Raw genomic sequence first — 15,049 nt, 5'->3', positions numbered from 1 at the left:
TAATTGTTTCGTTTGGCTTTCTAGAAATAAAGAGGCAACAGCTACTATGTTTGTTGCAGTTATCATGTTTTTCATGTGTGGCCAACTGTACTCTTTTTTTAGAAGAGAAGTAGTTCTGTCCAGTGCATTCCTGTGCTCGTAAATACCTCAGCGTCACCAGGTGCAACCTCATTGTCGCAGACGTAGCCCTGTGTAAAACAAAAGCTATTTTTGTTATCATTTAAAATATTATTAAAGACAGCTTACAAAGCAGAACTTCATATTAATCATTGGTGCTTTGATAAACTGCCTCTCAAAATTTCTGACAATTAGCTATGGGACAAATACAAAATGTTAATGATAAAGTCTTGATATATATCGCACTTTTAAAAACAAGCCTTTACAAAGTGCTTTGACAGACAAATCAAAAGCCCGATATCCAGAAGGCAACATAACAACAATTAAGATGAAGTGAAGAACAACAGATGCAAAAACACAAAACACAATATGTCAGTGTTAAAGTCAAGTCACCATTATTTATATGGCATATTTAAAGCAACAGCCGCTGAGCCAGAGTGTTTTCCAGTAGAGAAATAAGACTGTGATTTACATAACAAGTTTAAATACTAAGATTAGACACCACAAATTCACCCGACTAATTCAATTATTAAGATTAAGGCTCTATAGTGATATATATACGATAAACTAGGATAGGAAATCAATGTTTATTTTCTTATACACATGTACATTTTGATGTTACTCTTGTTTTAACTGCAATGTAAATGTCTGTTTATGTGTGAGTGTATGTTTATGTATTTAATAGTTTATTTATTGCCAGCTAATTTAGAATTGGTGGACCTGGGACAAAATTTAAAACTTTACTTTTGCATCAATATCATTGATACTCAAATTGCTGACATTAAAATCATGTCAAATTACTGCGAACCAGGGAGGCTTAGCTTGCAGTAGCAAAGGATTACTGAAGCTAGCTAGCTAGTGCTACAGCAAGCTAACATAGCAAAACATTATAAGTTTTACATAAAGTCAGCTAGTTAGTCCTTCAGATACTTAATGATACATTTTTAAACTGCTGGCTAGTTACTGTGTTCCTGTAATAGATAATGGTGCACATAATTTAGCTCGTATATTGAAAATTATTGACAATTCCCTCAAAAGTCATGCTAAAACAATTTCACGCATTAAAAAAACAAAAGTACTTGTTTTCTTGCTTGTTTGTTTGTTTTTTGGTTGAAACTAGTAAATAACCCAACATAACACTCTTGTGTTAACGGTAAATAATGTTTGTATATGTATATTCTTATATTTTAAAAACACAGAGGCTTATAACATCAACATACCTCAAAACCACTTCTTCTGATTGCTGCCATTCATGCACAGATGTGGCAGCTTCATTTTTCCCACAGCCTCAAAAGCAACATGTGACGTTACCTAGAAACGCATGCTTATTCCTCTGTCGCAAACCCCAAGCAGCGTGTCGTAAAATCTGTGCATCCGAGAAGTAAACTGCAATTTCTTCCCAGCTGACACGTTGAATTATGAAATTGTTTTTCTGGCTGCATTTTGCGCGGAGTTGCTGCATTTTAATATCAGGACGGAGGCTGTGTATTCTCGGAGGAGGCAGAAAATTGAACCGGGGCTCTCCGCTAGCTCGCAGGCTTCACGACATAACGCCTTCCTGTATCGGATGACGCGTGTGGACAGAAAGCCGGTAAACATTGAAGAACACGGGCTGCAGAGGTGCACAGAGGTTCGTCTTGAGCTGTACACAAACGGCGTCTGTAGACACTGTTATGGTAAAGCCAGAAAAATCCTTGTTCTGTGCATTAAGCGTATGAAATTGACCATAACTGCAACGGATTGCGTGCATGTGTTGTTCAGTAATAGTAAACGGATTAGAAGTGCTAGCATTATGCTATGTTGTGATGCTCTCACTTATGTGTTTGTGCTTTAATTTGTGTTAAGTGTTGGCTTGTGATTACAGTGACACATGTATCTACATGTACACCTCCTCGGTTAGTGTCATGCTGTAACTTTCAGCCAACCCAATTCAATCGCTGTAATTAATTTTACCTTGAGAGGAATCAATGGTGCTCTTATTTTAGAACAAGTGCCACTCGTCTTATTGTGTAAAGCAAACCTCAAGCTTTTACCTGAGTTTTGAGATACATTATGGGACCTTTTGCTGTTTTAAAAAGGTCAGTTCATGTCAATTCTAACAGAATTAGGGGAAATTGCTCCTGCACTGTCCCAGATTAGTCTTCAGAAATGTGTTCAGTGGAGTCAAAAACTCAACTCCTTTTAAGCTTCTTGGCTGAGATTTGAAAATTTCATTTCATTTTTTCATTTGTGCTTCTCTGTTTTCAACAAAAATATCTGAACCAGTTACCCATATTTAGGGTTTAATATCTCCTTTAATATAACTCTCACAGACATGAAGTTTGGTGGAGACACAGACAGCATTGTTTTCAGTTGTCTGAATGCCAAATGCTTCCAGCAGAGGCCACATTTTTAATTTTTGCCCTTGAAAATAAATAACATACCAAACTTTTCTAACAAGGGTGCTATTGTGGCCCCAGAAAGTTCCACTGATTGTTTATGTATTGATGCTTTCATATTTCCTACAAAAAATTACACCGTTTGGTTAAAATTTTGCCAAGATTTTAAAGCTCACACTGATAGAATTTCATGTGCAGTACAACTAATTTCATTGTATATGAAAGTGTGCAATGACAATAAAGTCTTCTCATTCTCTCTCATTCTCACATGGCAAGCCAGGGTTTCAGTTTTTTGCTATTTTAACTTGCCAAAGTGGTGATGTGAATTTGTTCACAAAATGTGGTGTGCACGAGAGTCTGCATATTGTCATTGCATGTGCAGAGTTACAAGTTGCTTCCATGTTGTTGTCATGTTGGTATTTAACAACACATGAGGCTTATTTGGCTTTGAGCCCATACATATACCTGAAGTAAACACAACAGAGAAATTAATGATAATCCATCACACGTCATAATATATCTTCATCTATTCAAAACACATCGTTGCAAGTGCTGTAATAAGACAAACGAAGAGGTTTTAAATGACACTGTTTTTTGTCAGATTAAATACAAAAAAAAAAATTCAATTCCCAACTTAATTTTTGGTCCTAAATAGCAAATAAGAGAACTCTGACCAAAATCTGAGACAGAGGAGCAAGACTGCTATCTGAAATAACACAGTGGCCCAGAAGTAGATGTCTAGTGACAAAGTTAAGTGGCAGTGAGTCATTTTATTTCAGATTGTTTTCAGCTACCATTTAAAGAAGGTGTAATTTGTAAACAGTGTACTCCAAATGATATCTCACATTTTAAACGTGCATTTCTGCTTTTTAGCCTCATGAGACTTGGTCCCTGCGAGGGGTTCCCCCTCAGGTCAAACCAGCAACCGGTGGACTTGTCAGTTGCCCTTTCTGCCCTCGGACAGCAGAGTACCCCGCTGTGGCTGCACACCTTCAGAGTCATCAGAGGTCGATGGTACAATATGAAGGTGCAAGATGCAAAGACTGATAGATGTACAACAATGAATGTGCAATTATTCAACCCTCCCCAAAGTTATCACCATTTTCTGGGTTGTGTATGAATCACCTAGGCTTCCCCAATTACTATTTGATATTTTTTACTGTTCAACACAAGTACTATGAGGCAATAATTGATTATTTATGACTATTTATTCCTAATAAATAATCTGTTCTAGTAACACAACAAGTTGTGACACCTCTAGAAGAGGCTGAATGCTTTTGCAAACCGCTCGACATTATTCTGATCAATACTGTTAAGTTCTGAACAATTGTAGTCACAAGAGTGGGAGCACCAGCAGCCCGCTCTGTTCTTGCACAGCCTGTACTTTTTACCCCATTTAATGTGGATATATCATTGTTTTGGTTGCAGGTTTTGACATTTACAAATGCCACCAGGCATGTTTGAAAGACGGTCACTACCACTGCGACTTGTGTCAGAGGGCAATTGGGAGGAAGGAGCTGTTTGAGAAACACCTTAGAAAGTGTTCTTCAACGTCGAGGGAACATCAGACCGGAAAATCTGATGAAACCGTCATCAGTGACCCTCTTTCTCCAGAATCCGAGATGCACACAGAAAATGATTTGATCTCTGACAAAACAGGCTCAAAAATGGCGACGTACACAGCCGAAGGTAAGGGCGGACATTCGCTAGTTAGTGGACTCTAAGTCATTGTGGAACATCCTGTTGAAGTCATGGTTATGCTTTCTGCCTTCTGCAGTCGCTACAGGGCATTCTGTTGGGGTGGAGGTGAGCCCAGATATCCACATCTGTGGCTTCTGCAAACGGGAGTACACTAACTTTGACGTCTTTCGCGCCCATAAGCAAAATGGATGTTCGTTGCCCACCTCTGATACACCAGGCACCACTGCACCAGCCTCTCTCACAGGTAAAACGCTGAACTTCAGCTTCTGTTGAGTAATTTGGATGAAAACTTACAGTCTTGTGTTGTTTTCACAGATTCCAGCACTGATTTTGTTTTTGAGAAGACCAACCAGACGTGCGTTATGAGAGACGTCAAAAAGATCCTGACCAAAGCACAAAAAACACCTTCCAAAAAATTAAAACCTGCCCTGACTTCAAAGAGACACAGCTGCTGTTTCTCAGGTCGGTGCCTCTTACTGTTTATGACTGTAACACTTTCTTCCTCTTCAGCTTCCAAGCAGAGACACTGTGCTTCATGCCAGTCAGCCTCATTTTATTAGCTTTTATTTATTTAACCCTCATGTCGCCCTGCGGGTCAAATTGACCCGTTTTAGAGTTTGAAAATGTGGAAAAAATAAATATTTTCACAGTGAAAACTTCCACATTTTCAATGTTTTTGGGAAATTTTTGAACATTTTTTGGTGGAAAAAAGAAATGTTAAAAAAAAAGTTTCTTTAAGAGCATTCAGAAAAAATCAGCTAAAATGCAGCGAAATTCGCTGGATTTTAGCTGATTTTTTTCTGAATGTTCTTAAAGAAAATATTAGAGCATTTACTGATAGATATATATATATATGGAATCACTTTAGATATTTTTAGGATTTTTTTTGAAAATTTTTATTAATTTGTTGAAAATATTGACAATTTTTATTTATTTATTTATTTATTATTTTATGCCTTGCTAAATTTGGGGATTTTTTTTATAAAATAAAACTTTTATTGGAAACTTTTTAAGGAATTTTTTGAATTTTCTTCCTGAAGATTTTGCACATTTATAAATTTGGGGAATTTTTTTTGCTGAACTTTCAGATTTTTTTCAGACAAGTGAACAATATTTTTGGTGCCCATAAATGAAGACAACAGGAGGGTCAATACACTTTTAGATGAGCTTTCCACGAACACAAAGCCTATAAACACCTTGTAAAAACGTGTTTTCTTGATACACAGGTTGCACTTTTAAGACACAGTATGGCCAAAAAGACATGGAGCGGCATCTCAAAACCCACACTGGTATGCTAACCATCTTATACATGTGCTTCTGAGTTGCAAAATCCCTTCAGGTATTGACACGAGTTGCTTTTCTTCCGTCCACCATCCAGGTGAGAAGCCGTTTGAGTGCGAGCTGTGCCACAAGCGCTTCAGTCGGCGAGACAAGCTCAACATGCACAGCCGCTCGCACACAGGCGAGAAGCCGCACAAATGCAAACACTGTCCCTATGCAGCTGCAGACAGCAGCAGTTTGAAGAAGCACCTGCGTATCCACTACGATGAGCGACCGTTCAAATGCCAGATCTGTCCTTACGCCAGCCGAAACTCGAGCCAGCTCACTGTGCATCTTCGCTCGCACACAGGTAAGTAGACAAAAATCCAGACTTGTCTGCATCTTTCGGATAATTTTATTTTACGGGCTGCAAACAAATCTTGTGTTTTTTTCCTCATAATTTATTTTTGTAAGGGGATGCACCTTTCCAGTGCCAACAGTGTGACGCAAAGTTCAAAATCAACTCAGACCTGAAGCGGCACATCCGGATTCACTCTGGTGAGAAACCTTACAAATGTGACTTTTGCGAGTACCGCTGTGCCATGAAAGGCAACCTGAAATCACACATTCAGATCAAGCACGGCACAGAGAACTCTTTTCACTGCGTGCATTGCGACTTCAAGTGTGCCAACAAGACTGCTCTGCGGGAACACTCCAGAGAGCACCAACCCGTTCAGCCCATTCTGTGTTCAAAGTGCACTTACTCCTGCTCCAGCAAGGGGGCGCTCAAAGTCCACGAGCAGATTCACTCAGAGGAGCGCCCCTTTAAATGTGACTTCTGCAACTTTGCCTCCAAGCAGCGCAGCAGTCTCGTCACTCACAAAAAGAAGTGCCACTCGGATAAGCCCGAGAAAGGCAGTGGCGGTGGGAAGGCGGGAACAGGTGCAGGGAAGAGCGGAGGTGGAGAATCTCCCAAGCCTGTCAGCTCTCGGTATCGGGCCAAACTAGATGCAGCTCGAGCCTTCTGCTGCGACTCGTGCAACGCTTCATTTGTGCGCGAGGACTCCCTGCGGAGCCACAAGAAGCAACATAGAGACACTCAGAACGTGTTGCAGCTCCAGCTCTCCACGCCAGCAGATGCAGTGCGCTTGGTTCCGGTTACAATGCCACAGAGCAACACTCAGCTTGAAATTCCCATCCCATCCAGCTCCATGGCTCCTTACAGTAACGCACAGCTCAAAATCATCGTGTCTCACCCTTTGGGACAGGATAACTCCTTAATCCCAGCTGGAGGGGACAGTCAGAATAAGACCAACATGGTTTTGCTCAGCCCAGAAAACCAGGACATGGTGGTGAACTCCATCATCCAGCAGGTTAACCTACTGGCACCTATGCAACCCCTCGTGTCATCCCAGACCACAGAAGCCACTCTTGAGCCCCAGGCTGTCCTTTTGACGCAGCTCAGCCCAGAAGATGCGAGCAACCCTCTCCACCAGGCGCTGCTGCAGACGGCCATAACCGCTCAGGACTCCAACAGCAACAGCAGCAGCAGCAGCAACACGCAGACTTTTATCACCACTTGCTCTGAACTGGAGGGCCTCAACACCTTGATCCAGGAGGGTGGCACCGAGGTTACAGTGGTGACAGAAGGGAACACAACCCTGGTGACGGCAGCGACTCCACCCGACATGGACCACATGTCCAAGCCAGCAGAGACACTGGCAGTCGAGGAGAACACGTTACTGGTGCCGAACATCAGCCTGAGCAGCCAGAACGTGGTCATCCATGGCGTCCCGCTGATCGTGTCCGCTCAGCCACAGCAGAGTGAAATAGAGCAGCTCTCTCCTCACACACTCTACTCAGATTCACACACACTAGAACGCATCCCACAATGAACGGAGGGTGTTTATCATGTCAAACTAAAAAGACTTGAACCGCATCATAAGCTATTTTTCTTTTGCTGGTAAGAACTGGTAGGCCTCAATTTAGCCACTGAAGTAACAATACTGTGGACTGAAGCTTAATATAGTTTTCAGATTTTAGAATAATTAATTGTTGTATTAGCACAATAGCTCAATCCAGGATGTTTTCATGTTTAACAACGAATAACTTTTCATTCTGAAAGCTCATTCTTTTGGTCTTCACTTCATACACTTTATTTCTCTGTGTCATTTTTGGAGGCGTCAACGTTAAAATAAACCGTATTTTAAATAAACCGAATGAGTTATTTTTGCTTAAAATAGGGTTTATTTTCAGGCAACATCATAGCAGAAACATCTGAACAAAGACGAATTACGTGTGAATCAAATTCACTTCAAATTGAATGTATTCGCCATGCATTTTTAAGGTTTGTCCAAAAGGTGGCAGCAGAGTGACAAGATTAAAGAGTGACATGAGGGCCGTGGTGCAGGCTAATGCTATTGATCTTCAATATTCTGTATGTGTAGCTGCTTTTTCGAGGAATATTTCTGAGTCCTCATTGTGAATGTAGGACATAGATGTCGGTTATAGAGAACATGAGGCTACATATCAAGGTCTTTAGTTTCTAAAAGGCAAGTTGCTCTCCCGATAGATTTTTCAATAAAGTGCCTGTTTTGCTCGTTGCCGTCTATTATTGTGGCCATTTTTACACTCAGCACTTAGTATTTGCAGAGAGTGGATGCTGCACCTGAATAGGAGGCCTCTGAACTGGTGACCATTGATTTCTTTCCCGTCTCTCGGCACTAATGGCTTCACTGATGCAGCCTCGTCCGTTCGCAGGCTCAGCATGGCCACAAACTCAGATGAAGTTGCTTGAGGATGAGGATGATGATGATGATGATGTTTGCTGGGACTGAAAGTTCACCTCAGAGTTGATTTGTGTTTCCAACAGGGAGCTGTAGCTGAGGACAGTGTCCTTTGTTGTACATTCAGATTGTTCTTTGGCCTCTTTCGTTAAGGATACCTTTTCCATGATATTCAATGGACTGAATATGAGTGGCTGTCAAGCGTCACTTTAGTACTTACTTTTTCTGTTATTTTACAGCATTTATTAGAGAAATACTTCTCTTTTTATTCTGCTATATTCAGCTGACAGCTGTGACTGCTGTTTACCTAAAAGATCTTATTTGGAGAAATATTGTTTTGCAGATGTAAAAACAGATAGCATTGAAGCTGCTAGTTTGCTGAGTTTAGCATAAGGCCTGGATATTCTTTGATTTAAACTCTGAGTACATTGATGTACAAAAGCCACATTTGCAGTGTAGCTAAGTATAAAAATATAAGATGTAAGGATGAAAAAATGAAACTGGGATAACAGGAATGTATTGAAATGCAGAGTTAGTAAAACAAAAACAAAAAAACATCTATTAGAGCATTTAAGCTTTAAAACTAAATCACAAACAAGAAGTCCAGACTATTTGGGGAAACAAGATAACTTCCTGTAAAACCTAAACTTGTTTTTTCTTTCTGAGTCATCAAACTAAAATGTGTTGATCAGAGAGCATTGGAAGCACTGGTAGATACATTTTGTTCCCTTTAATACAAGTCCAGGCAAGTCCTTTTTGAGCTAAAAGTGTGCTGCCTATAGTTTTATATGAAGATACACTGGAAAAAAAATGCCTCTCTCAAAGCAAGAAAAAAAAGCTTATTTCAAAGAACTTTTACCTTGAAAAAAATCTGCCAATAGAACAAATGAAAAACGGCTTGGTGAGATTTCTTGAAATAAGATGTGATATTTAGAAGATTGAGATCTTAAAATTAGCTAGGAAAACTTACTTTAAGCTGTATTTTACCAGGATTGTCAAGCTTAGGTGTCCTAAAATAAGCCAGACATGCTAACAAATAGTAGTTTTTCACTCAAAAATCAATTTCTTCTTTCATATAGCCCCCTCAATTTGAGATGCATTAAATTTATTTGGAATTTTTTTTGTAAAATTCAACTCAAAACAAGACAATTTCAAGCTTGTTTGACTTAACAAGATATTTAAGATGCATTGCCTTAAAACAAGTCCCTCCATCTTGCTGAAATGTCACTTTTTAAGTGGAATTAAGTGGGATGCGACATTTTGACTAAAAATAAGACAAATAGACTTGGTAAGATTTTGAGTTTTTGCAGTGTATCCTTAAGGTACAGATCTAAGCGCTTCTTCCACATGAAGAATGTGTCTTTTATGGGTTTTTTTAAATCATTTTCAGGTACATAAAGCCACATTACAGTGTAAAATTACACTCTCTACCTGCACTCAAGCTCACTTTTAGATTCTACAAAGACCAGTGATCAGTAGAGTCAGTGGGGACCCTTTTGAACATTGCGTGTGATTTCAGGACCAAAGTGCGGCACCTCAACTTCAAGTGGAAGTGCAAAAAAACAGAAAAGAAGCCACTGAAATTCCACTATGCATGAAGATGAGCGTTGTGTGGGAAAAGCAAGAAGCGCTCTCGGGTGTATCTCTTTGATCTATTATCTAACAGACTTCCAGGCCATAATCTTGAGCACCCTTGAGGAGGAGAGCCCATCCCCCCCCGGCCCTCCACCCCTCCTTCTCTACATGTGACATCATGGCTGGGTTAAGGGTTTTTTTTTTTTTCTCTGTAGGCTACGACATCTTTAGAGTGACCGGGTGGGAAACTTTGAACTGCTGTGTAATGAAACACTAAAATGTATTTGTTTATTTTGTGTATGTTTGGTGGCATTTAAGGTGAAAAATGAATGACTTATATGATACACCACACTTGATTTTAAACAGCTTTTCGATTTCAAAGAACCTATCAGCAGCTAATGCTGGTGTTCTGCTTTGGTTTATGGTTTGGAAACAGTAGCAGGAGTTGCAAACCAACCTCTTGATACTGTATGGCACTTCTCAGTTCCTTCCTTCCTGTGTTTGAGATGTCAGCCTTTGAATGGGGTCATAAATGTCTCCCCAAAAAAGCAATTTCCACTCACAGCTGCTTAAAGAAATCGTAAGTTGTGATGCATTCCTTCTGGACATGAACAGATCCAGAAAGGACCAGGTGATAGAAGGACAACAGCCAGAGCCAGATCCCATGTGAGCTCCGGGAAAGGGAAAAAAAAAATAGCAGGGTTGGTGCTTTAAATAGTGTGAAAATGTCACAGGGCTGTAAAATAAACCTAAATGAATTGAGTATGTTAATTTCTTTCATCAGAGGTGGTTATAAATCAGTCACTGAGAGCAAACAGTGTGTTCACGCTGCACTCCTCCAGGTACAATCTGTCACTTGGTCCAACAATACATTTCTGACCTTTGCTTTGTTTGCACACAATTTGCTGTCCCGTCAGTAAATGGCATTGAATTTCTTAATGAAATTAACTGATTGGTAAAGTATTGATATGGATTTGTTTTCCCGATGCAAGCATCTTTCTTCTCTCTTTTTTTTCCCCCCTTCCCTGTGACACTATTGACATCTTAAGTGAGTTTTGATTTCTCAGTACACTGGAGGCTTTTATCTTGTCTCTGTTCAATTCTTTTTGTCTGTGTGATAGAAATTCAAGATGATAGAGGGATTTGATCGGCCGTTTTCAGCCACGTAACAAAAAGACACCTTAATTTGCCTTTCTGAATGCAATGTGATTATTTGCTGAGACATTATTAAGCTATTGTAGTGTCTAAGAGTGGAATCGATAGACTTTTGGGCAAACTAAGATTACTTTGCCTGTGCGGGCGGTTTTATGTTTCATATTACATTTTTGAAAATGAAATCATGCACAATTTGCAGGCGTTCACATCGTAGTAACGAGTTTTTCCACACTTTCCGAAAGCTCTGTCACTATTCTGTGGCTTTCTTTTGGTATTTGAGTGTTTAGGGTGTTGTTTTTGTCTCCTTTTTTGTCTATCTCGGCTTGTCAGGAAGCATTACTCTGACAGCTGTTTTGTTGTTGTTTCTTCAAGATTGAAAGCAGAGTTTAAGACCAGTCCTCAGGGGGCAGGAAAATAAGTATAATTTTGAGCCACCAGGCATGGCTGGAGTGAGAGAACCGAAGCCCATAAAAGTCCTTTAGTGGACAAAAGAATGCTACGGTATCTCCTGTTCTTCAGCACAGAGCCACTGGCTTTTATAATAATGCCCTTTATTCCTTTATGACAATGTGGGTTTCACCATTTAGCGGTGGACCACTGATTGTGATCTTGTGAATGCAAATAACCAGCTATCAGCTTTTGTGATTCAGCGACAAAGACATTTAGCCATTGTTTTCCCGCTCTTGTTTCTGTGCCACTAACCCTAAACAAATGAATGTTTGCATGGTTTTGGCCGTGCGCATGGTGCCATGCATTGAAGGGGGCAACAATCCCTCAATTGTTTCCTTTTTTTACATATTTAGTGGGATGCAAGTTGTGTTGGGAACACCAGCTAAGTGTCGGGCCATCAGGTTTGGCCCCGCACAGATGCTGGATTTGTTTTTTTATGCTCGGTTTTGTGACAACCTCTGATCATTCTCGCACGTCAGCATGTTGCTTTGTGTGTTCTCGCTCGGCATTCTCAGAGTTTGCAGAGCAGGACGGTCAGTTTTTGTATGGTTGGACATTTGTTTTCATCGGCCTGCTATTACAGAGGGGCTGTTCTTAGGCATTTCAGAATTTAGCTGGAGTAGTGAATCTATTTATAAATGCAATGCAGATGAGCAGCTCTTTTTTTTTTACTTTTTGGACATTTAGAAAGACAAATACTTGTTGCAAGCGCCTAGCAGGATTCACGATTTACACGCTGATTCTGAAAAATAATACTTATGTGTTGTTTTTGGTGTGAATATCGTCAAAGTTGAAGCAGCTGCCTGGTCAAACAAACCTATTTACAATTTTAGAAATTCCTCTGGTTTCAACAGATGGCTATGAGCAAGCAAAATATGTTCTTTGTTCACACATGCCTTATCCTAAAAAAAACAAACATGATGGAAATCTGATCTTTACACATCCAAGCCATTGTTGTATGTGTGTGTGTGTGCACATGCATGTGTATGTGCTTCAGTGTTTGTTTACCTTCCTTGCTTTCAGAGTGCTTAATGCACACAGATACAGCTGCCACATTCATTCTTATACAACAGGGGAAAAATAAAGCGCTTGTTGGATATGGGACAGTTAAAAAATAGTATTTTGTAAATAGTAGCCTGCTCTATTTTTTTAAGAGCATCATTAACATCTTTTATTTGTCCCCACAAAATTTCACTTCATGCACTGCGTGAGATTTTTTTTCTCAAGCAACCAAACAAGGCTACGAATACTAGTTTTGTTTTTAGTTCATTTACGGTTTCTTAATTGTGTCCGTCCTTTTCGTCACTGCTGAGGATTCACAACACCTATGGAGTCAATCAGTGGCAGACCCAGGAAATGTTCTTGTTTTCATTTTGATATGCTGCGGTGTTTCTCAGGAATGGAGAGGAGAAGAGAGAGAGAAGATAAGATTTAAGTTGTGCTTTTCACTGTTAGCATTTCTAACAAAAGCAGTGACTTCAGTTTTTTTAAACCTTGTGTCGTCCTGCGGGTCGAATTGGCCCGATTTAAAGTTTGGAAATGTGGGGGGAAAAATCTATTTCATCGTGAAACTTCTGGTGTCCACATGTTCAACATTTTTGGGAAATCTTTGAACATTTTTTTGGTGGAATGAAAGAAATGTTAAAACAAATGTTTCTAAAGAACATTCACCAAAAAAATCAACCAAAATCCAGCAAATTTCACTGGATTTTAGTTGATTTTTTTGGTGAATGCTCTTAAAGAAAATATTAGAAGTTTTACTGATATACAGGAAATCGCTTTAGATAATTTTAGGAATTTTTCTAAGATTTTAATAATTTTTTAGAAATATTTTAAAAGTTTTCTTGCCAAATTTGGAGGATTTTTTAAATAAAACTTTTAAGGGAAACTTTTAAGGAATTATTGGAATTTTGTTCCTGAATATTTTGCAAATTTTCAGAAATTTGGGAAATTTTTTTTGCAGAATTTTTTCAGACATTCGGTGCCCGTAAATGAAGACAACAGGAGGGTTAATGTAAAGATGATTAAATGTTGCCTACATCCCTGTTGATGCTCTTTATTTCTCTTGAAATGAAGCTCTCTTACTGCCACCATAATGTCCACCCAACCCCATGATCCAAGTCATCCCCTGTCCATATTTGCTGTTTGTTTGACCCCATAAGGCCACGAACCCTGGCTGATCCTTCATCTGAGGACAAAGCTTATGTTTGCAGTGACATCATAAATGCCTGTGCCGAGAAAACAATGGCTGATGAATTTAGCAGGGAGTCGAGCACAGCGGACAGCAGAGAGAGACACGGAGACGTGGCCTGAAACTTCCACTGTCATGGAAAGTTTTCAGACGAGGACCCACACCTTGGCCAAACATGCAGAGTGCTTCCCAAAAAACGGGGCTTAGCTGGAGATCAGATTGCTGTGCTTGTCGCAGAGACAGTGGAAGGGGAGGGAGGGAAGCATCGCTGGGATCATCAGGTTATAACACTAAATGTTTATATGAAGCTCTGTGACTGCTGGAGACAGTCAGAGACGGGGCTCTGCTCCTTGGGGAAGAAAGACGCTTTGTTTTTATAGGCTGCCTGGAATGTGTTGAGGACTGTGGACATCTGCTTTATTAGCATATGTGCATCCACCCCCAGCTATGAATCTGCTGGTGGTCTGATAATGTATCATACTGTTCCCGATATCTGTAAATACGGACTGTGCGAATGACAGGTTTGCAGTTCTTTGCACCATTTAATTAATGGGCTGCATTTCGCATTCAATAATGTACATCTAAACCTGCAACACAGGAAGCAGCCTGTGAGAAATGTCTGCTTTTGAATGCATGTTTTTTTTCTTTTTTGCTGTTGTTGTTTCAGTTGCACTACCCACAGATTATAGGTTGCTGTTTCAGTCTGGCTCTCCTGGAGCTTTTTGGTGTGAAAATTCCTCAGAGGCATTCTCAGAGTCATTCTCAGGTCGTTTCAGATGCATCCCACCCATGCAGTCATACTGACTCGTGGATTACCATTTTCTTTGTTAGGCTAATTGCATTATTGTGGCTTTTTTTAAAAATCAAGTAGGTGGTGTTTGAGCCGGTGAATGAATGTACAATCGCTTATGGATGAGATTTATTTCTTCACATGTAAATGAAATGCTTCTTTTTTCACCGTCTGCTGTAAAGTTTCCACAGTCTGGATGTGACAGTTTAAATCATTTCACGGTGAGAATTGATTAGGTGTGGATTCTATGAGCAATTGGAATAAATGTAATCTCAGTATTATCCTGCAGTGGCCTCGGGTTATTTCCTCATATCGCAACTTCATGCCAGAAATTAATTAATTCGTGACTGATGTGCCGTTCCTCAAAAGCTGAGTGACAAAGATAATGTTGCAAAGCCCCTTCTTGCTGATATCATCTTTTAAATAGACCAGGCCCATGTAACCCAACACCTTGGTGGGAATGCACTCAATCAAGCCTATTGTTTCTGCTCACATACAGTTTCTTGTGTGAGATAAGTATGGCCTGGCTGCAGAGATAACAACAAGGCCTTAAAAGCATGGATGAGACATCGACTGTCAGCGCCTCGGTTTGTCAGATTCCCAACCAGATTCGCGCTCAGGCAGCGCCAAAGTTGACGAGAACGAA

General features: G+C 40.0%; 1 protein-coding gene across 2 annotated transcripts; it reads left to right on the top strand.

Annotated features, from left to right (window-relative positions):
* The first annotated feature begins 1,468 nt into the window (after positions 1-1,468).
* zfp64 (zinc finger protein 64 homolog (mouse)) lies at positions 1,469-14,684 on the top strand. 2 transcript variants are annotated; one of them, XM_022189804.2, is made up of 8 exons: positions 1,469-1,747; positions 3,369-3,522; positions 3,924-4,184; positions 4,273-4,440; positions 4,512-4,658; positions 5,423-5,485; positions 5,575-5,826; positions 5,931-14,684. In XM_022189804.2, exons 1-8 carry the CDS (start codon positions 1,685-1,687, stop codon positions 7,349-7,351), a joined length of 2,529 nt encoding a protein of 842 aa, XP_022045496.2. In that variant the 5' UTR covers positions 1,469-1,684; the 3' UTR covers positions 7,352-14,684. The 2 variants fall into 2 exon arrangements, with proteins under 2 accessions (XP_022045496.2, XP_022045497.2); XM_022189805.2 differs by having other exon boundaries at positions 1,469-1,793.
* Positions 14,685-15,049: the final 365 nt, after the last annotated feature.

Source organism: Acanthochromis polyacanthus, chromosome 6, assembly GCF_021347895.1.
Source record: "Acanthochromis polyacanthus isolate Apoly-LR-REF ecotype Palm Island chromosome 6, KAUST_Apoly_ChrSc, whole genome shotgun sequence".
Lineage (NCBI taxonomy): Eukaryota > Metazoa > Chordata > Actinopteri > Pomacentridae > Acanthochromis > Acanthochromis polyacanthus.
The sequence above is the reverse complement of the archived record's forward strand: the minus strand, read 5'-3'. Positions and strand labels throughout refer to the sequence as shown.